Genomic DNA, 20623 nt, shown 5'->3' on the forward strand with positions numbered 1-20623 from the left:
TGTGAGTCCCTGTGTTCACCCCCTGCCCTCCCCCGCAGGCCTCTCCCTTCCTCCCTGGCTTTTCCAGTTCTCCTAACTGCTGCCCTGGGGGGCAGGAAAACCCAGTTGGTTCCTCGTTCCAGGACCAGCTACCAGCCTGGCTAAACTGGCATGACACTGTCCTTTGTCCTCCTACTGGGAAACCCCCAGCAGGTCAGGGCTGTGGTCATTGTCAGCCTTGATCCCATGTCTGGGGGCTCCCTGTCTAGCACCCGCTTGCATGTCCCCTGTGATGGGGAGCTCACCACCCATACACAGGCCTCACTCGCATTGCTGGGCAGCTGGATGTCCACCCGTCAGGGCCCAGCTGCTGTAAAGAGCTGGAATGCCATGTCCTGGCTCTGGCCTAGAAGACCATGGTTTTTGCTCTTTCAGGTGGGCACAGAAAAGCTACCCCTTAGCCCTGCCAGGGACCAATCATGGGAAAACACCTTCCTTCCTGTGGGCCGGGAAGGTGAGGTCATCTTCCATTTCTGGTATCAGTGTTTCTGGCTGTCCAGCGGCCTGGCCTTAGCCAGGGCTCCATGAGAATGAGAAAGGAGAATGAGGAAGCCGCCTGGGTAACTGGGAGTCCCACAGGAGGTGCGTCTCCCCCATGACTTCTGTCACAGATGCTCTGGGTGGAAAAGCAGGACACAATGGATCAGCATGACCTGCGAGGGTCGCAGAGCCCCGGGAACAGCCCTGTGGACAGGCCCATGGGGGAGACTCCTGGAGGGCTTGACCTCTCTCCCACACTGGCAGGGCCACACGGGGACCGCCTCCCCTTCCCAGCCTCAGCGCCCTGGGCTGAAACCTGAGAGGCGAGATCACCGCCTAGCCTGGCCCCCCGCCAGCGTGAGCACCGGGGAGGAAAAGCCCCTGAAAGCCCAGGAACGTGAGGGGCGTTCCCGCGCTGGGGTGCTCGGGGAGGCCTCCATGGGGTCAAGAGTGCCCAAGGTCAAAGGCAGGCCGGGGGGCTCCAAGACTTCCTAGCCTGTTTCCTGTCTGTAGATCGGATTTGTCCCCGACTTCTCCACGACTGTTGGTGGGAGAGCGGGTGGCTCAGTGGGTTAAAGCCTCTGCCTTCGGTTCAGGTCATGATCCCAGGATCCTGGGATCGAGCCCCGTATCGGGCTCTCTGCTTAGCAGGGAGCCTGCTTCCCCTCCTTCTCTCTCGGCCTGCCTCTCTGCCTACTTATAATCTCTGTCTGTCAAATTAAAAAACAAACAAACAAAAATCTTAAAAAAAAAAAAAAAAAAAAAAAAAAAAAAAGATAAGAAAGTCCGGAAGCAGCCCAAGAGCAGTGGAGGTCAGAGGGGCTCCGAGGGCAGGTGGGGTGGGCGTGGCTCCGGGCGGGGGCGGGCCCTGGAGGGGCGTGGTCGGTTTAAGCGAGCCTGGAGGGAGAGGACCCTAGGGGCCGTGGCCCTTCCCTGGAGGCGGGACGATTCGGGGGGCGGGCCCTTCAAGGGGGCGGGGACTCGGGGGCGGGGCCTCTCGGGGGCGGGCTCGGGCCGCACTCCCGCCGGCGGCGCGGCTGAGGCTCGCTGTAGTTGCGGGGCTCCGGCAGGGTTCTGGCAGGGTTCCGGCAGGGCTCCGGCTGGGCTCCGGCGGCGGTGCGCGGGCAGTCGGCGGTGGGCGCGGGCAGCGGCCCGCGGCTCCAGGAGGTGCAGTCGGAGCCCCGCCGCCGCCGGGGCGCGCGCCGCTGCCCGCATGGCCGCCACCAAGGCGCTGCAGCAGTGGTGCCGGCAACAGTGCGAGGGCTACCGGGACGTGAACATCACCAACATGACCACGTCGTTCCGCGACGGCCTGGCCTTCTGCGCCATCCTGCACCGCCACCGGCCCGACCTCCTGTGAGTGCACCGCAGGCGGGGAAACTGAGGCGGCGGGGAAACCCCGCAGGCGGGGCCTGTGGCGCCGCCGGGCGGGGTGTGTGTGCGGAACCGCGGGATGGGCGGCGCGGAGCGGGGTCCCTGCGGTCACGACCCGTCCACCGAGTGGAGCTGGGCTGGAGCCAGGCCGGCCGGCCGGCCGCCCCCACTGGCTTAGTCAGTCCGTGAGTCAGGCTGGGCTCCGGACACAGCCACTCGGCCCACCCCGCGGCTTCCCTGGGAGAGCGCCGGCAGGGCTGCCCTTCTGCACACCCCCTCACCCCAGCGCCTTGCTGCCCAGGGACTTCCCCCCAGATGGAAGGAGCTGTGTCTCTGCCCCAGGGGGTCCAGGCACCCTTAAGAATGCAGCCCAGGGACAGTGTGGGAGAGGGACAGGCACAGAGCTGAAAGCCCCAGACTTCCTAGCTCTTGTCCCAGAGGCCTGCCTGGGCGCCCTAGAGTGACAGGTATGAGGTGGAGGCTGAGCCCCTATGCTTGGGAGACAAGGAACGTGGGCAGGGGAAGGGACTAGGGCGACTGCCCCAGGAGGCTCTTGGAGTTGGTGTCTCGCAGGCTGGATCTTGTCCCCACGTCCGTCACGAACAGCAAATGCTGTTCGGCTGAATGACTGGGACCTGGCTTGCTGGGGCAGAGGTCTGTGTGTTGATGGCCTGGCCCCCGACTCATGTGAACTAGAGATGGGTAAAGCTCCAGGGGAGGGTGCCTGGACTGGGGGCACCAGGGATTAGGAAGGGGGTCCTCTGAAGGCCACCTGCCTTCCGGAAGAGGCATGATGTTCAAAAGCATTTTGAGAAGCTGTGGCTGGATTCAGGGGTAGGCTGGGGTGTGTGTTTGCCAGGGTGGTCTTGGAGCTGGGAGAGGCCAGAGACAGTACCTCCGCGAGGCCCCTGTCTGCCCAGACTGGGGAACTGTGAGGCCTAGAGGCCAAACAGCCTGCTGAGGGCACAGAGCACGTCCGTGGAGCCGGGGCTGGCCCTCGGGGCTCCTCCCTTGCACTCAGAGGTACTCTGTACTCCCAGGCACTCTACAGGGAAGCTCGTCTTGACAAAGGCCTGCACGTACTTCCTGCTCCTGCCCCAGGTTGTGAAATGCATTACTGGAGACTCCTGGGGACGCCCCATGTGGCATTTAGGCAACAGCTTCTGCCCCTTGCCCAGGGGTGCACCTCAGTCACGCCTGGAGGCAGAGGTGTTGGGCAGAGTGGGTTTCCACAGTGAAAATCCTAAGCTGAGCTTTGATGGGGAGGAGGGCTAAGGGTAGGACCCGGACAGGCCGAGCCCCCCGGGGAGCATGGAGGGTCTGAGGTGAGGCTGGCTGGGGCCTGAGCCCAGGCAGCTGGGACGGAGCAGCAGGAGAAATCCACGGTTACAGGCAAATGGGGTATGGCCGTTTCCGGGCCGGCAGCCTCAGAACGACACCGTGGGTATCACTGGAGACTTAGGGCTTTTCCAAGCCCTGGGCCTTCTGTCTGCTCCTTGCTCTGCTGGAGTAGAGGCCCCCCTGTGGGTATGTGGGTGTGTATGTGGCGCCTGAGCCTGTCCCAGCAGGCACTGCCCAAGCGTGAGCACAGGTGTGCACATATGGGTGTGTACCGTGCTGGCACAAGCAGGCGTCAAGCAACTGGTCCTTTAACCGTTAATGAGTGCCTGCTGTGTACTCAGCACTGCAAACTGAAGAAGTGAACTTGGCCCCTGCCTCCGGGAGTGACATCGAGGGCATCAGTTATCTCATTTACTGCTGACTTGGTTTTTGTCCGTCTGCCCCCACTGCCCTTTAGCTCCAAAAGGGTGGGGATGTCTTTTTTGGTCACTGCCCGCCCTCAGTGCCTGGAACTGTGTCTGGCACCTGCCAGGTGCCTGGTGGATAGGAGCACATAGCTGGAGAGCTACAGATAAGGGCGTGCACTTGGGGCTCTGTAGGGACTGTAAGGGTTTGGGAAGTGTCATTGCAAGGTTGGGGCTCTGCAGGTGCCTGTGTGCAGGGGGGAGGGGAAAGAGGCCACGTGACCATGGAGGCCAAGACCCAGTGATGGGACCGCACACCAAGCAATGCCTGGAGCCCATGGGGAGGTACAAAGAACAGATGTTCCCTTGCGAGCCTCCGGAAGGAGCACGGCCCTGCCGGTGCCTTGATGTTGGACCTCTGGCCTCCGGAACTGGGAGGGAGTGGGTTTCTGTTTGTGGTCACTGGTAGAACGTTAGTAGTTTTTGATGCTTGGCGGGCGCTGGAGGGCTGGTGGGACGCTGTGCATGTACTTGGTGCTGTGTACATGCTGACTGTGGGTACACAGGTGTCCTTTGTTGTGCCTTACGCGCCCCTCCCCCACCCTGGTCCCTGAGGGCCCCCCCCCGCCCCCGCCCCTGCCGACCCGCCGCCTAGGGGTGCGGGGAGGGGAGGAAGTACTAAGTAAGGAGTAGTCCAGGATGCAGTCTCCAGGAGGATGCCTCCAAGGCCAGACTGGACGAGACCCTCCCCCTTAGGCTCCCTGTCCTTCAGAAGCCTTCTGGCCACAGGAGAGTGGACATCCGGCTCTGTGTCCCCTGACTTGGCCACCAGGAAGTCCTTCCCTACGCCCCATCTCCAGCCTTCCTGCTACACCAGAGCCGTTTCCTCCCGTGGTTTCCCGGGGAACAGCTGTGAAGGAGCCCAGGCGCTGAGCCGGACAGGTGGTGGTCAGCTGCCCGACGCTACAGCTCCGCTCCTGTGGCCTGGCTCCGGGAGGCACGTGTGACATGCTGGTGGCCCACGGGGACCCTGGGAGGCAAGCGTACCCAAGATACCCCACCAGAGCTGGCCGGGCAGCAGCAGCCAGGGCCCCTCTCTGGTCAGCTTGCCCCAGAGTGCTAGGCTTTCTCAGGTGGGCCTCATGTCCCCAGGGATGCCACCTCAGCCAAGCAGCCAGGTACATGCCCGAGCCACCCAGAACAAACAGCCCCTTCCTGCCTCGGGCGGTAGACCTGTCAGGGCTGGAGCGGGCGGCTAGGCTCCTTCCTCTTCTGGGCTGACCAGAGGTGGCTGAGGTTTTCAAGGGAGATGCAGGAGGTAGGGTTGGCGGCTGCCACCAGGAAGAGGGGGCAGGAGACCTTCCCAGCCCCTCAGTCCTGAGGTGGGGGGACCTGATACTTCTCCAGGTCCCTCCAGCTTGGGAGGCCGATGTCAGGGCTGGGGCAGAGCCGGTGGAGGGGACGGTGACGCTGCGGCCACGGCGGGGCTCCCTGAGACGTGCATTGAGACTCACACGTAGTCTGGAGTCCGGAGAGCCCCTCACCCAGATGCTTGGAGACAGTACTGTTTCTCTTCCTGGGCCAGAGCAGAGGGTGGGCTGGGCCCAGGCAGCCGGGCTGGCCTCCCCTCCCACAGCAGCCTCTTGGCCAGCGGGAAGCTGCCTGGGGACAGAGGCCTTCTGTTCCCCGGCCTGAGGGCCTGCTGCCCAGGCCCCCGCGGGCCTCCTTCCGGCCAGACTCTCCAGGATGGACCCAGGAGGAGCTGCCAGCCCACCTCCTTGGGGCCACCTGGGGCCAGTGACCTGTGATACCCACCTCAGGCCACCACGGAAGCCCCAGGGCTGACTCTTGGCTGGGCCCTGCCCCGGGTCAGGGTCGGGGTCAGGGTCTACTCCCGCCTGGGGGAGGCCTACGGCTGGGCAGTGAGGCTGAGGGGTCTCACTTGTCCACCGGGTGCAAAGAGGTGGGGCCCTGGGCCCTGCACCGAGACCCTTCTCCCTGCCTCGGGCCTCCGGCGCCTGTCATGTCCCATTCCTCCCCGTGCCGTCCACGCTGCCGAGGTCTGTGCTAGAGTCTGCCCGGTGCCTCCCTCTCCTGCTGTGTGGCCTCGGTCTTGTCTCTGTCCCCTTCCATCTCTGTGTGTCTGTCTTTGTGTCTCCCCTTCCTCTCCGCTCCCCTTCCCTGTGGGATTAACTCCAGATGTACTGGGGGTGCCTGGAAAAGGCGCCTTCCCCTCGGCCAGCCCCTCCCAGCCCAGCGCCCACCCCCCGCGTGGCTGCGTTTTGTTCCAGGGAAATAAACAGCGTGAGGTCAGCTCTCCAGGAATTCGGAAGGGGGTACGCATTCCTAAGAGCCCCAAAAGCGTGGGGGCAGGAGGCGGGCTGGCGCAACAGTGTGAGGTCAACAGTCATGGTCAGCTGTGGCCAGCGGTGGGGGGCCGTGTCCTGGCTCTCGTGGCCAGGCCAGGGCTGGGCCCACGCCGGCACCAGCTGACGGCAGACCAGTCAGCGGCCACAGGACACACGAAGAGACCCGATGAGTCCGTTCGCTGGACCATGTCAAAAGAATAGATGGACGCCCCAGAAGTCCCCTCGCTCGGGGAGCCTGGGAACTAATTCATCAGCCAGTGTGTGCAGAGCCCCAGGCACCTGGGAGTTGTACCGGAACGGAACTGAATTTAAATGACAGGAATTCGACTAAAACACGATCTACCCGGGGTAGAAGGGGTGGGGGTGCTCTGAGCCTCAGCCGCCTCACCGAGGGGCAGCCAGCACGGCCCCTGAGGGTGCAGCTCATGCATTTTGGTCCAGCAAGGCCTTATATGCCACCTTCCCACTGAGGGTTGGCCGAAGCCGGGCTGTCTGTCTGTCAGGCCTGCTCCACGAGGCACCACACATGGGGTGGCTGGAACAGACGTGTGTCCTCTGAGTCAGGAGCCAGCAGGGGGGGCCCCTTCGGAGGCTCTGGGCCTCCCCCCTGGGCTGGTGGAGGGCTGGCTCCCCTCTGCGTCCGGGGCCTGATTTCCCTTTTTATAAGGACGCCAGTCGTTCTGGATTAGGGCCCACTGTCATGACCTCATTTGAACGGGATTCTGTCAGTAAAGAAGATCCTGTTTCCAAAGGTCACGTTTTGAGGTCCCGGGGCAGGGGTTTCTCTCCAACAGATCGTTGTGGGGGGCCCAGTTCCGCCAGTCCCCGCAAGAGTCCCTGATGGTGGAGAGCTGGTCCTGTTGGACTTCCTGGCAGGGACGGGTGTGGTCTCTCCTTGGCAGTCTCTGAAGGGTTTGCTGGGCAACTCAGTCCAGAGATTTCTGCCAGAGCGCCGGGCCAGGCGGCCCTCGGGGACAAAGGCGACGCCGACCGAGGCCCCTGCTATGGGGGTGTGAGCTCACAAGGCCACCAGCCAGAGGCAGTGAAGAGTCTGCTGGGGCCCTGTGGGGAGGTGCCTCTGGGGAGGGGCCGTGGCGGGTGCATCAGGCAGGGCCAGTGTATGCCCCACGGAGGGGGCAGCGTGGGCTGAGCTTAAGACGCTGGGAGGGCAAGACCCTGGGCAGAGAACTTGCTTCAGGAAGGGTGTGGTGGCCGTTTGAGACTGGCCTGGGGAGTCTGGGCCCACTGTGGAGGCCTTGAGGACCCAGGGTCCTGGGGGCAGGGTGGTCCTTGACCTTGAGTGGAAGGGCCACGGGGCAGGCTCCGACCTGCCCATCTTGGCGCCTGCTCAGCGGGGTCAGCACCACCATGGAGAGGTGCTCCCTTGGGGTCTGGGCGAAGCGAGGCCCCCCCTCCCCGCATTCCGCCAGGCGAGCCGCTGCGCCCCCTCCCCACGGCAGATGCAGGGATCGGGGCCTCCTTCCCCCGCGTGTTTGCAGACAAAACAGATCTTGTTATCCTGCCCTCCCGCCACCGGGGCATCTTGCTGAGGACACGGCTGTGCGGGTCAGTGACCCGGAGCAGGTCTGGAAAAGAGATTGAACTTTCAAAGGGATGGGGTGGCGGGGGGGGGGGGGGACGGTGGACGGAGGCCCCAGCTGCCGAGAGCCCCCTGGGCGACGGGTGGACGGGCCCCTCCGTGTGCTATGGACACTGGTGGGACAGACCCCGGGTGAGCTGCGTGTGGCTGCGCTGAAGAACCAGGAGGTGCCGCGCCCGCCCCTCTGTCTCCTGGAGACAGGGCTGCCTCCATCTTGTCCCATGCACAAAAGCACGGTCTGTGCTCATGGGGTGGTCTTAGCATCTGGAACACGTTACCTGGGGGGTGGTCCGAGCGGATGGCGAGTTCTCCCCGAAGCCGGGCAGGGTGATGGGCCGCGGGGCTGGAGGCTGGCGGGGGCCTCCTTGGAGGAAGCTGGGCACACGGCAGCCCCGTCCCCTCCCTGCCGCACCCGCAGCAGCCAGACCCCCCAGTTCCGGTCAGAAGCTGCCATCCTCCTCCCAGACGGGGACACTAAGGCCTTAAGAGAGAGAGGAGAGGGCTCCCCCTGGGTCCAATAGCGCATCCCGGCTGGGTCAGGACGCAGCTTCCAGCCTGAGCCCCTCCCCAGGCTGCGGGGCTTCCAGAACCGTCCAGCACATACTGAAGGGGCTGAGCTGCGGCAGAGGCCCCGCGGGTGGGTATCTGAGTGGCCTGTGTCAGGATGGGCGGCTGCCGGGCCGGCCATATTTCCTGCTTGGAGCCACCTTGCAGGGGGGCAGTGAGCTGAGGTGTGCCCATGTTGGACGGGGACCCAGAGTCCCGTCCAGGCTGGGCCTGGCACCTCGGACATTCAGCACCCCCGAGGTCAGGTTTTGGCGGTGCCCTGACTAGTGGGCAGCGTGGAGCTCCATCCCCCACTGCCTCTTACGTCCACCCCCTGCTCTCACCCCTGGGACACGGGCCTCTGGTGACCCACGAGGCCCACAGGCTTCTGGGAATTTGGAAGCAGCCCACTGGGACATGTGCTTGGCTGTGCTGCCCAGGCTGGTGCCTTTGTCTTGACCAGAGGTGGCTCTGAGAAGACAGGGCCCTGCGGTGGCTGTGGCCCTTCCCCACCCTGTGGGGACCCTCTGCCTGGAGCATGCTGGTCAGCCTGGCTGCCCAGGTGCTGACCAGCATTGCTGAGCCCGGAGCAGGGCCAGCTCTGCCCGCTTGGGGCTGGGTGACCTCGTGCCTCGGTCTCCCTCCCTGAGCTACTTCGGACACCTGTCTTTCTCTCTTCCAGAGACTTCAATGCTCTCAGGAAGGAAAACATTTATGAGAACAACAAACTGGTGAGTGCTCCCATTTCTCCAGTCTTCCCTGCACCGTCAGCCAGGTCCCAGATCCCCTTGGGCACCCCCAGGGCAGCTGTGGGAGCTCCTGGCCTAGCAGGTGAGCACCTGGTGGCCAGAGACGCACCGCTGAGCTCCGCAGCCTGTCCTGAGCCAGGTCACCCTACCCTAGGAATACAGCCTCTGGTCTAGTACCCCGGACCTCCTGGTCCCTTTCTTCCTGTGGGGGAAGGCAGGGGTTCGGAGGGGCTGGGACTCAGTTCCCACCCACAGCAGACGGGGGCCAGAGGTGGCTCTGGGGAGGACCAGCCCTGGGGTGGGTCCTGGCGGGCCGGTGGCCCTTCCCTGTCCTGTGGGGACCTGCAGTGCAAGCCTGCCAACCACCTGGCTGCTGGGTCCTGAGCACACTGCCTGCCGCACTGCCGCCAGACCCTTCCCTGCCTCAGTTTCCTCGCTGCAGAACACACCCCATTGTCGTTGGAGGCCGTTGCCTACAGACAGACTCGAGCCCTTCCTCCCAGAGCCGGCTCTCCAGTGGGGTGTCGGACTGGGCTCTGGTGGTTTGCCTTTCAATTTGACTTAATTTAGATGAACTAAAGGACAGATTCAGTTCCTTAGCCGCGCTCTCCACGTGTCGCCCTCAGGATGGACAGCTTGGACGGGAGCTCGTCCGTCGCGGCAGGAAGTCCTGTAGTGACACTGTAGCGTGCGCCAGCAGGATGAACATGCAGGGACAGTGCGGCAGAGCTGTGTGCAGCCTCATGAGGGGACAGGGCAGGTCCGGCCCCGGAAAGATGGAGCCCCCTGGCCACTTCTGGGAGGGGCGTGCCTGGTGGGGGGGTGCTCCCCGGGCCAGGGCGCTGGGCAGGCAGGGACCTGGGTAGGAGGAGAAACAGCGAGGGGGGGGTGCGGCTGGAAGAGAGTGGGGGCACGGTGGGAACAGACTTGGGGAGGCGGGGGGAACAGAGTGGGAGCAAGGCTGGAACAGAGTGAGGGAGGCAGTGGGAGCAGAGTGGGGCTGGCGGAGCATGGGAAGCGCTTGGGCTCCTCTCCTGGGCTGCTTTGTGGGAGTGCTCGGGGTGCACAGGAACTGTGTTGATAACGGGCCGGGCGGCAAGGGCATGATGATGGCCGCAGGAGGAGTCAGATTCTGAATGTATTTTGAAGGGGAGTCAAAGGAGATTTGAGGCTTTTGGCCTGAGCATGGCAGGAAGGTCACCCCTGGAGCCCTGTTTCGGATACCTGGAGACTGAGGTGTTGCCCTCAGGTGTGGTGTGGCTGTGTCAGCGGTTAGGGGAAGGGTGCATGTGGGGCTCGAGGACCATCAGGTGAGGGACGGGCATTTGTAGGCAGGAGACGGCAGGCTGGCCCTGGCAGGGACCGGCTCCTGCGTGGCCAGGATATGGTTCCTGATGGACGGACTGGTAAATTGAGGCTCAGGGAGGTCATGCAGCCTGAGCAGAGCGTGAACCTTGAACCCAGAACTATCTGGGCTCAAGTGGGTTTCTGGCCTCCTTCCTGGAGGAGCTGGGGGCTGGCAGGGAAGGAGGGGTTGTCCCCCAGCCCACTCATGCTGACCACCCCCTACCAGGCCTTCCGTGTGGCCGAGGAGGAACTGGGCATCCCAGCCCTGCTGGACGCTGAGGACATGGTGGCCCTGAAGGTGCCTGACCGGCTGAGCATCCTGACCTACGTGTCCCAGTACTACAACTACTTCCACGGACGCTCCCCCAGTGAGTCAGGAGGCCCTCTCCCACCTTGCCTCTGCACAGCCCGCACGGCCAGGCCTGCACGGCCAGGCCCACCCGCCCTCTCGGCCCCCATGACACCCCCCCACCCCAGCTCAGCACTGGCTGCCAGTGCTGCCCGGTAGGGCAGAAAGCGGGCAGGGAGGCCCTTCTGGTGCCCCATTTTGGGGCTCCCTGAGCTGTGGTCTCCTCCCCAGGGGAGCAAGGCTCTCCCATGCTCTGGAAGTAATGAGCACGGGTTCAGACCCTGCAGGCCCCCCCACACCTGTCCACCAAACGGATGCGCCCAGATCCTGCCTCTCCTCACCCCCTCGGTCTCAGCTTGCCCATCTACACGCCTGGAAACTGTGCCCACAACTCTTGCCTCAGGCAGCTTGGCAGACCCTGTGTGGGCTCCCGGGCCTGGCTCCAGAGGCCGCACCCCCTACCACGCCATTTGGTCCTGACATTTGGCCTTATAGACATCAGGCTGGCCCTGGCAAGCCAGGGCCTCTGGCAGGGCGCGTGGGTGAGGGACAGGCCTGAGGGACTTTATTCCAGCTGCTTTGTGCACCCCAAAGCTCAGCCACTTCCCCTCCCCCCACATTCCTCATCCTCAGAAATCCCCGGAATCACTCTGGGCACAGGACCAGCCCCTCCTTGATCTTTCCACTTTGTGGAGAAACAGAAAAGTTCCACTTCCCTGACCCCAGATCGGGGCTCTCAGAGCCAGAGGGGAGGGCCGTGGGAGAAGCCAGGCCCCCGCTGGGAATGTGCGCCCGGTTGCTCTTGGCCACCCCTCCCGCGCCCCTGGACAGCGGGAGCTGCCCTTCCCAGCAGCCCCGGGCTCCCACAGGAGATCTGGACCGAGGGTGGCCCCAGATGCTTTCAGAGCCTAACCCTGCTTATGTCATGGCAGTTGGGGGCATGGCTGGTATCAAGAGACCCTCATCGGAGTCCAGCGAGGAGCCATCCGGGAAGAAGGCCACATCCCAGCTGGCCAGGCCCTCACCCACTGCAGCCCAGGAGCAGCCACTGTCTCCAGCCAACAGAAACCCCACCATCCAGCGGAAGGACGGCAGCTCAGGGGGCCTCCTGCCAAAGACCGTGAGTGCCCCAGCCCCCCTCTCCCTCTGGCTCCTGGCACTGAGTGTGACCTCTACACCAGCTGGGAGTGGGGTCCTATCCTGAGGTCGGGATAGGATACTCCTTGTACCCATAGGTCACTGAGGTCCAGGGAGGTGGTGCAGGCTGAGTACAGCTGGGACCCTGAGTCCTGACCTTTGTGACTTTCTGCCCCTCTGTTGTGGGTGGGCCAGGAAAGAATCCTGGGTGTGTCCTCCTGGCCTGCCCAGGACGTTAGGGTATCCCCACTTTCAGAGGCAGGAAGGAGGCAGGGAATATGCTGTGGTTGGGCGCCCCCTGCTGTTCGAGCCTGCTGTTAGGACTGCTGCCCCTCCCGGGGCTGCAGGAGCTCGTGAACCTGTCCTCTGTGCCCCCAGACCCCCTATGCTGGGGTTGGGCTGCAGACCCTGAAGTTGAAGTCTGGCCGGCTGGGGCATGGTCCCTCCTGGCAGCATCTGGCAGGCTGCTCCCCTCGGGGCCTCAGTTCTCTGGTTTGTAAAGTGGGATCTTCTCGCCCACTGATGGGGCAGTGGTCAGGAGAGAGGCCTGGGGGGTGCTCAGAAATGACAGCTGGCACCCTTCCCACGGGCCAGGCCTCGCCGAGCAGCTCAGTCAGCAGCACCTGTGGGGTCTGCGGCAAGCACGTGCACCTTGTGCAGCGACACCTGGCTGACGGGAAACTCTACCACCGGAGCTGCTTCAGGTGGGGCCGGCGCGTGCGTGTGCTCATGTGTGTGTGCATATGCCGCGCTGATAGGCACAGGCACAAATGACCGGGAGGAGGGGTGCCTGTCGCGTGGGTCCCCGCCACACACGTGGGCATGGGGCTGCACGAACCTGTGCCCGGGCGTGTGCGTGAGTGGGGCGCGCGTGCCCGCCTGGAGTGTCCTCACGGGTCTGCCTCTGCCCCGCCTCAGGTGTAAACAGTGCTCCAACACGCTGCACTCTGGAGCCTACAGGCCCACCGGCGAGCCCGGCGTCTTCGTGTGTTCCAGCCACCACCCGGAAGCCACGTCCGCAAGCCCCACGTTGTGGACCCCGGGCCCCCGACGGCCAGGGGCTGTGCCCTCGGACTCCCAGCCGCGCAATGCCCCGTGGAAGGCCCAGGAGGCAAATGGGCTCCGAGACACAGGACCAAAAGCCAGGCCAGCGGCCCTGGAGCCGGTGGTGGGCAAATCAGCGGCCAAGGGTGTCCCCACTCCAGCTGAGCCTCCGGCCTCCGCCTCCTCCCACGTCCACGCGGGTAGTTCAGCCAAGCCCAGTTTCTCGGCGGGCCTCCAGGGTGGCAAAGCCAGCATGCGTGTGGCCAACAGCTCCCCAGCGGCGTGGTCACCGCTGGTCCAGGACAAGGCAGCTGTCAGTCCCCGTCCTGCCCTGATGCCGAGTGCCGCGGACTCTCACTTGGCCACCCCACAAGGCTCGGTGACCCCCCATGTGGCAGCCCCCCAGACCAAGGTCAGTGTGGGCCCAGCATCTCCAGTCCCAGCAGACGCCCCAGACAGCACCCCATCAGCTTCCAAGATGCAGCAGGCCCGGGAGAAATTCTTCCAGACTCCTGGGCCCACCCCTAGCCCCGGCCTGGCGGGCAGGGTCCCAGCTCCAGCAGATGTGGCTTCTGGGGACAGCAGCAGGGAGCAGGCACTCAGCTGCCTCCGGAAGGCCCTTCCCAGGCTCGGGGACACCGGGGCCCAGCTGCCTGGCAGGTGGGTGAGGGGCTGGGCAGGGTCAGGGGCAGCTGAGGAGGCTTCCAGGCCCTACCTGGGTGTGCTCTCCAGCCTCGGCTTCCTCATCTGGGAAGTGGGAATAAGACGGGACCCAGAGTGCCCAGTGGTCATCAGGAGGGGACACCATTGTCACTTAGAGCTGTGGTGGTTCGGCTTTCAGGGGCATGGATGCTGTCCCCTGGGGCCTCTACGTGGCACACGTGGAGGACACCCAATGGGGAACCAAAAGATGGGAGAGGTCCCAGTGTCCTGTCTGACCTGGGCAGAGCGCGTCCCCCCACAACTCCCCCGGTCCCCTCTGCACACTGGACACGGAACGGGCCCTGATGGATGGAGTGTCCCCGCGGTCATGTGCGGAGGCTACCGGACAGAGCACCGTACTCTGGGGGCTCAAGCGACGGAACTTTGTTCTCTCCCAGTTCTGGAGGCCAGAGGGTGGAACCCAGGGCGGGCAGGGCTGCACTCCCTCCGGGGATGCTGGGGGAGGGGCGTCCTTCCTGCCTCGTCCAGCTCCTGGTGGCCCCGCTTTCCTTGCTTGCGGCCAAACCCTCCCTCTCAGCCTCCAGGGTCACCTGAATTTCTCTGTGTCTGTGTCCTCTACTTTTCTGTCTTTTATAAGGACACCCGTCACTGGACTTAGGGCTTCCCTAATCCAGGATGACCTCATCCATACTTGGTTACGTCTGCTAACACCCTGTTTCCCAATAAGGCCATGCTCTGGGCTTCCAAGTGGATGTGAATGTTGGGGGTTGGGGAGCCGTTCACCATGCAACGGTGGCCTAGTGAGTAAGAAGGTTGTGCACGAGGATGGCTGACGATGCCATCCCTGCTACCTCGTGCGGCCCCTTATTTGGGGGCGGCATTCTGGCTTAGGGCTGCCCCGGTCACCGTGCACCCACATGGCGGGGAGAAGCAGGAGGGAGAGACTTGTTTCCTAGGGAGCATGGGGCACATGGAGGAGCTGCTCTGGTTTGGGGAGGTCCCAGCCCCCTGCCCTGGGCCCTGTTGGGAGTTGGCAGTCCTGCTTCCTGCACGCATGTGCCCCAAGAGGGTGCAGGATGGCCGCTGATGGGCCACCCATGGGGAGGCCTCACACAGGTTGCTCAGATGGGGCTAGGCGGGCCCAGTGCATCCCGGCTCTGGGCGGGGCTGTGGGTGTGGCCCCTCCCCACACCCCGTGCACAGTGTGTTTTGGGGGTGTTTTAATCTCAGCCCGTACCAGAGTAAGATGGGAAGGTAATATCCAGGGCCGTATACACCTGTGCCAGAAGTGGGTGCCCTTGGCTACTCCCTTGGAGGGGCTGTCTGTCCCCGTCAGGAGGGTGGACATTAGGAATCAGCTGCCAGGGGAGGCCAAGGGGCTTCTGCCTGGGGGTCGTGGCAGGAAGGGCTCCTGGGTCCACCTGTGCCTGATGCCTACGCTCTCACCCATAGGCCCTCCCCTGCTCTGCAATCCCATACCAGCACGGAAGGGCCACAAGCAAGTCCATCAGCCAAGCTAGCACAGCTGGCACCTCCCCGGACCCTTAGCCCCCCGGCGAGGCCTGAGCTTCCAGCCCCCCTGAAGGTGGGCACCACGTCAGGGGCAGCCACATCATCCCAGGCGGGCAGGAAGAGCCCGCCTGTGTGCTCCGGGGCCAGTCGGGCGAGTGCCGGCTCCAGGCCGAAGCCAGAGGCCCCACCGCTGAAGGGTAAGGGTTCCCCTGGAGCAGAGGTGGGGTGGGCGCTCCCTGGCCTGTGGTTCTGCAGTGATTTTCGGGTTCCTGCCTGGCACCTGGGCTCGCCAGCCCTGAGTGCCTGTCCTCTATCTCCTGGGTCACAGCCCCCACCCTGGTCCTTGCTCTCTCCCCGCTCTGCCGGACTCAAGTTTCGGGGCGGCCGATGTTCTTGGGGTGGCGTGGCTTTATGGTCACTGTTAGCCGCCCACCTGCCCCCACCGGCCCTTCTTGCTGAGGCCCTGTGGCCTCGGTCATCAGCGTCACTGTCCCTGGTGACCACGCCAGGGTGTCCGTGATTCCTCTCTTGCCTTGCCCTGGTCATGGCCTCACTCCCTCTTCCCTGGAGTTTTCCTGTGTGTGTCTGTCCTTCCTGCTCTGTCCCGACAGCAGGGCCCCGGGGCTCTTTGCGTCCTGGAGCCGCCCCTGGGCCTGGGTCCCTCCCAGAGGCCCCTCCCATCGCTTACTACCATCTTGTGGCCTCGTGTTCCTGGCGCCGTTTCATACACTTTGGGGGGTAACTGTGAAGTTACCTTGTTTCTGGGTGCCTGGGTATCTCTTACGGGTGCCCTGGCGTTATTGAGCTCGGCTCACATGACACCCCATGCTCAGTGTTTTACCAGGATCTTTCCCTCAGCCGAGTCCCCCCCATAAGAAAGCCACTCTGTTCTCAGCCGAGGAAGCCAGCAGATGGGCTGTCCCACGTTAGCCATCCGTCCCACAGACACATGGGCACTCAGCATCCATGGGGCTCACCTGGCCCCCCCCTCACCCGTTTGGCATCAGGGAAAGGCGAGGCCCAGAGAGGGGAGCGACTCCCCTGAGCGCACACAGCACAGTGTAGGCTTGAAGTCCTGAGCCCGACTCCTAGCCCGACTCTGTCCTGTGGGCCCGGCTGGCTGTGCGGGTATTCGAGAGGCACTGGCTGCAGGAAGCTGGGGTGGGGGTGGGTGAGATCCAGTCTTACCCAGCAGAACACCCCCTGTGACCTGTGTCCCTGCCCCCAACCTAGGCATGAGTGCCAGCCCCCAGGAAGACCCGGAGGACGGGCCGGCAGGATGGAGGGCCCGCCTGAAGCCCGTGAAGAAAAACCCTGCTGAGAGGTGAAGCGGCGGGGGGGCGCTCCCCTGCACCTGCGCCTGGGCCTTAGGCTTTGTGCTCATGGGGTCTGAGGGCTAACACAGGGTCAGGCACAGAGTAGGGGCTCACCAGTGCTCGTAGGTGAATAATGGTGCACAAGCGGACCGACTGACATACCCATGGGAGGGATGCGTGCACATCTGCTGGGACCTCTCAGCAGTGGTAGTAGAAGCCAGTTCACACCAGCATGAGTGATGGGGGGCAGTCACACCGGCCTAAGTCACGGCAGGGGCAGTCACACCAGCCGCCCTGAGTGCCCTGTAGCAGTGTGTGGCCCAGGGGCCCGCAGCAGGGGTGGGGGCCTGCACCAGGTGTGCAGCGGGGCTCACACCCACAGGTGAGTGCTCACGGGAATACACATCTGTGTTCTAGGAGGGTCGCAGCTGGTCACGAGCTCATCCCTACCTACCTCAGGCATGTCTGCACCTGGGTGTGGGGGCAGCCTGTCGTTCCCTCAGCTGACCTCCTGCCCTCTGTCTAGGGTCCTCCTGGCAGAGCCCCGGACTGGTGAGGCACTTGGGAAGGCCCATGAAAGCTCCAAGGGGCCTGTCCACGTTTCCCCGACCCCTCTTTTGCCTGACAAGACAGTGGATGCAGCTAGACCTCCGCCCAGCCCCTCAGGTAATGCTGGGTGCAAACCCGGGGGCTCCAGATGCCCGGCCTGGGAACACGACCCAGTGGTGTCAGAGGGGTTTCAGGTGGGGCAGGGGGCTTGGAGGACCCTGTCCCTGAGCCCTTGCCCACCAGTAGGGAGGGGAGTACCAGATAGGCCCTCCTGGCGTTGGTGGAGCATTTGCACTTGGGGTACCCGGGCTGCTGACGGGGGGGGCACAGGGGCCGGGGGGTATGATGCCTGGATCTGTCTGTGAGCTCTGGCTTTTGGGCACCAGCAGGGCACCGCTTAGGGCTGCCAGAGTGAGGGGCGAGCAGGGCTGCTGGGCAGGCAGGGTGGGGTCAACACAGCTTTGGGCCTGGTGCCGCCAGGTCCAGGAGACTTGTTTCGCCCTTAGTAGGGAAGCCCTTGGGTTCAGCTGGTGTCCCCTCTTCACCCGGCAAGGCAGTGACCAACGCCACCAGGGTGAGTAAGCCCCCGTACAGGGGGGCCAGGAATACCGCCCAGCGGGGCATGGCCCGGCGTCTCCCACAGCCCCTCACCAGCCCTCCGTCCACAGCTGCCCCCTAACTACATGCCCCCAGAGGAGATCCAGAGGCAAATGCAGGACATCGAGAGCCAGCTGGACGCCCTGGAGCTCAAGGGTGTGGAATTGGAGAAGAATCTCCGTGCTGCGGAGGGAGGTGAGCCGATACTCTGCCTGGTGCCCCAGCCTGGCCTTAGCCAGCTTTGCCCTGGAGACGCCCTGGCCCCAGCTGAGCCATCCTGGCCCCCCCACTCCCCACAGATGCCTCCGAGGACGCCCTCATGGCGGACTGGTTCCAGCTTATCCACGAGAAGCAGCTGCTGCTGCGGCAGGAGTCGGAGCTGATGTACAAGTGAGGGGTCCAGCCGCTCCTCCCCTGGAAGGGGACTTCTCCTGGACGGCCGCCTCCTCTTCCAGCCACCCCAGCTCAGGCACTGGGCGGGTGGGGGTGGCCAGCCAGGCGGGCTGGGCCTCACGCCTGTGTCCCCTCGGCAGGGCCAGGGACCAGCGGCTGGTGGAGCAGCAGATGGACCTCGAGGGGGAGCTGCGGCAGCTGATGGCCAAGCCCAGTGAGTCCTGCCTACCCCAGGGAGCCACAGCCAGCGGGGTGGGCGGGTGGGGGCGGCCTCTCCCAGGCCCCTCCTGGCTGCCTGGGCAGCCACCTTGGCAGAGGCTGATGGGTTGCCCAGGGTCAAGTCTCAGCACCTCTTCTCCTGGCTGTGTGTCCTTGGCCAGGGCACTCACCCTCTCTGTTCTCCTCACTGCAGTGATTACCACCTCCACGCCCATCAGCTGCAGTGGTTACACGAGCTGATTGTGCGTGCAGGCTGTAAGCCCTGACTAGCACGGCCTCTGGGTACTGCGGATGGTGGGGCTGAAGCCCGGCAGTCCTGCCCTGCCCTTCCTTGCTGTGGGATGGGGGCAGCGGCACTTGGGTCTGATCTGGCCGTTCTTCCACGGATTAATTCATTCGTTCACTCACCCACCTGTCCAGCTGTCCACCCGTCCATCCGTTTATCTGTCCGTCTGGCGTAGCCAAGAGCTCACCGCAGAAGGGCAGACTCTGTCCCCATTGCTCCCAAGACCCTTCCCCCACCTCCGGGGGTGGAGCCTGACCCTCGAGGATGGGGACGCTGTGTCCCTGAGCAGGGTGGGGATAGCAGGGCTGCCACTGAAGGCAGGCTGTCCCTGCAGAGTATCTGAAGTCCCTCCAGGACCAGCAGCGTGAGGAAGAGCTGCTGAGCCAGTACATCAGCACGGTGGATGACCGCAGCAACATTGTGGACTTCCTGGAGGAGGACCGGCTCCGGTGAGGGCGGGGCTTGGGGCCCAGGTGAGGGGCAGCCAGAACCCCAGCTCCTCCCTGCCAGGCCTTGACTGGTCACCTTCTGCACAGAACCTCTCCCTGCCATCAGCAGGGAGGCTGCCCCCCGACACTGTGTCCTGCAGGAGTGGGGACCTGAGACCGAGGGCAGACCCAGGCTGCCTGTCTTAGAGGTTGTCCCCCAACCAAGCCCCATGTTCCCTGACCCTCAGGGGTTAGCACCTGCTACTGGAACATTCCACAATGTGAACGGCTCCCTGGGACCCATTCAACAGGGGAATGGAACTTTAGGTTTTATTTTTATTTAAATACACACAGCCACCCATGTTTCCTGGTGCTGCACTGGTGCTGCTGGCTTCCTGACCAGCCCTGGGGGTGGCCTCTGGCTTCCAACCAGCCCTGGGGGCAGCTGCCGGCTTCCTGACCATTCCTAGGGGCACATCTGTCCCTATGCATAAAGGAGGGACCTGCCAAGGTCACAGAGTCAGTGGCCAAATTTAAATGTGTTCCCATCTGAGCTGAGGGAGCCCTGGTCCAGGTCCTTCCAGGGCCCTCCTGTCCCTGTGCCACCGATGAGGGTCCGGGCCCAGAGGGGGCAGGCGCTGCCTTATTGGCCAATGGGAGACAGCTGACCCAGGTGTCCCATGGGCTGGGGGCTCGGCTATGAGTCTGACTGGGAGCCCTACGCCCCTCGCCCCTGAGGGCAGCCCCTCACTGCTGTGCTTCTCCTGTTTCAGGGAGCTAGAGGAGGACGAGATGCTACAGAACATGATCCAGAGGCTGGGTAACGGGGGGCCAGGGCAGAGGTGGGGGGGTCCGGGCTGGGTCTCCCGTGGGGGTGGGGGCCAGGACCCATGGACAGATATAGCCCGAGGACAGGAAGGCTCACCCCAAGGGAGCTAGCTTCCCATCATTCAGCAGGGCCGAGAGGCAGCTGCTGACCATGTGGTCAGGGTAGGAGGGTGCCCAGGCCAGCGGGAGCTCTAACAGCAGGCACAGAGGCAGTTCCCAAAGGGAGGGCTGAGGCTCAGGGCTCCTGTCGGGGGCTGGCTTCCTCCAGGCTCTGGGAGCCCAGGGAGGGCTCCCAGGGCTGGGCGGGAGGGACAAATGTGGCAGGGGTGGTGGCCAAGAGGTGGTGAGTATCCTCAGTGTCGATCCCCTTCCCCCACTAGACCTCCAGAGAAACAGTGGAGACCAGAAGAAGAAGTCCAAGTTCAGCTTGTCCAGGGTCTTGTCCCTGAGGAGCAAAAGCAGGACCCCTGAGTGAGCTGCCTGGCCGGCTAGAACACCCTTGCCCCTAGTCTGGGCAGGGCGGGCACCGTGGGGGTGGGGAACTGCACCCTCCTCCCCGTGGGTTCTGAGCCGCCACAATAAAGAAAGTGACCACATGGCCTGGGCTCGCTCTCTTACTCGCCACGTGTTCCCAGGCGGCCTGGCACCTGGCCCGAGGTCTTGGCCAGCGTCTACTTATGCATCGGTGGGGATGTGTCCATGGCTTTGAGCAGGCGCTGACCCTCTCTGAACTGGTCTGGATGCTCCTAGATGGGCATTGGGGCTGCTTCCTGACCTGGCTGCATGGATTGAGCCAGGGACAGGACAGGTCTGTGCCAACTGCACTCAGGGACTGGCCCCAAGTGGGGATCTCCAAAGCTTGAGATCTGTGACCTTGCCTGGGGGCAGAGGGGAGAGGGGACAGAAGAATCCAAGCCCGGGCCTGGTGTCCCACAGGGAGGGGGGCTCACTGCCCTTCCCCATGTCTGGTGGAGAGGGCACAGTCGGGTCAGTGAAGGCCAAAGAGGAGCAGACCCCCTGCAGCTCACCCTAAGTCCCTGCCCCATGTTGCCT

General features: G+C 64.0%; 1 protein-coding gene across 4 annotated transcripts; it reads left to right on the plus strand.

Annotated features, from left to right (window-relative positions):
* Positions 1–1523: 1523 nt before the first annotated feature.
* On the plus strand, positions 1524–20166 carry MICALL2 (MICAL like 2). Of its 4 annotated transcripts, none has more exons than XM_013047795.2 (16): positions 1524–1875; positions 8836–8884; positions 10476–10617; positions 11531–11718; positions 12330–12439; positions 12654–13439; positions 14895–15151; positions 16188–16278; positions 16797–16936; positions 17326–17393; positions 17488–17611; positions 17716–17806; positions 17950–18023; positions 18649–18763; positions 19516–19562; positions 19951–20166. In XM_013047795.2, exons 1-16 carry the CDS (start codon positions 1733–1735, stop codon positions 20043–20045), a joined length of 2520 nt encoding a protein of 839 aa, XP_012903249.2. In that variant the 5' UTR covers positions 1524–1732; the 3' UTR covers positions 20046–20166. The 4 variants fall into 4 exon arrangements, 3 of the variants coding, with proteins under 3 accessions (XP_012903249.2, XP_044931120.1, XP_044931119.1); XR_006605286.1 differs by lacking the exon at positions 1524–1875 and adding an exon at positions 4587–4816 and having other exon boundaries at positions 18649–18787; positions 19951–20042; XM_045075185.1 differs by lacking the exon at positions 1524–1875 and adding an exon at positions 4591–4816 and having other exon boundaries at positions 17329–17393.
* Positions 20167–20623: the final 457 nt, after the last annotated feature.

Source organism: Mustela putorius, unplaced genomic scaffold (genome assembly GCF_011764305.1).
Source record: "Mustela putorius furo isolate JIRA1106 unplaced genomic scaffold, ASM1176430v1.1 tig00000139_pilon_pilon_pilon, whole genome shotgun sequence".
NCBI classification, from domain to species: Eukaryota; Metazoa; Chordata; class Mammalia; order Carnivora; family Mustelidae; genus Mustela; species Mustela putorius.

Coding starts and splice junctions, on each gene's coding strand:
- MICALL2 (XM_045075184.1), top strand. CDS start 4,647: ATGCTGGTGGCCCACGGGGACCCTGGGAGGCAAGCGTACCCAAGATAC. Junction 12,440..12,653: donor TACCACCGGAGCTGCTTCAG/GTGGGGCCGGCG, acceptor GCCCCGCCTCAG/GTGTAAACAGTGCTCCAACA. Junction 17,807..17,949: donor GAGTCGGAGCTGATGTACAA/GTGAGGGGTCCA, acceptor TCCCCTCGGCAG/GGCCAGGGACCAGCGGCTGG.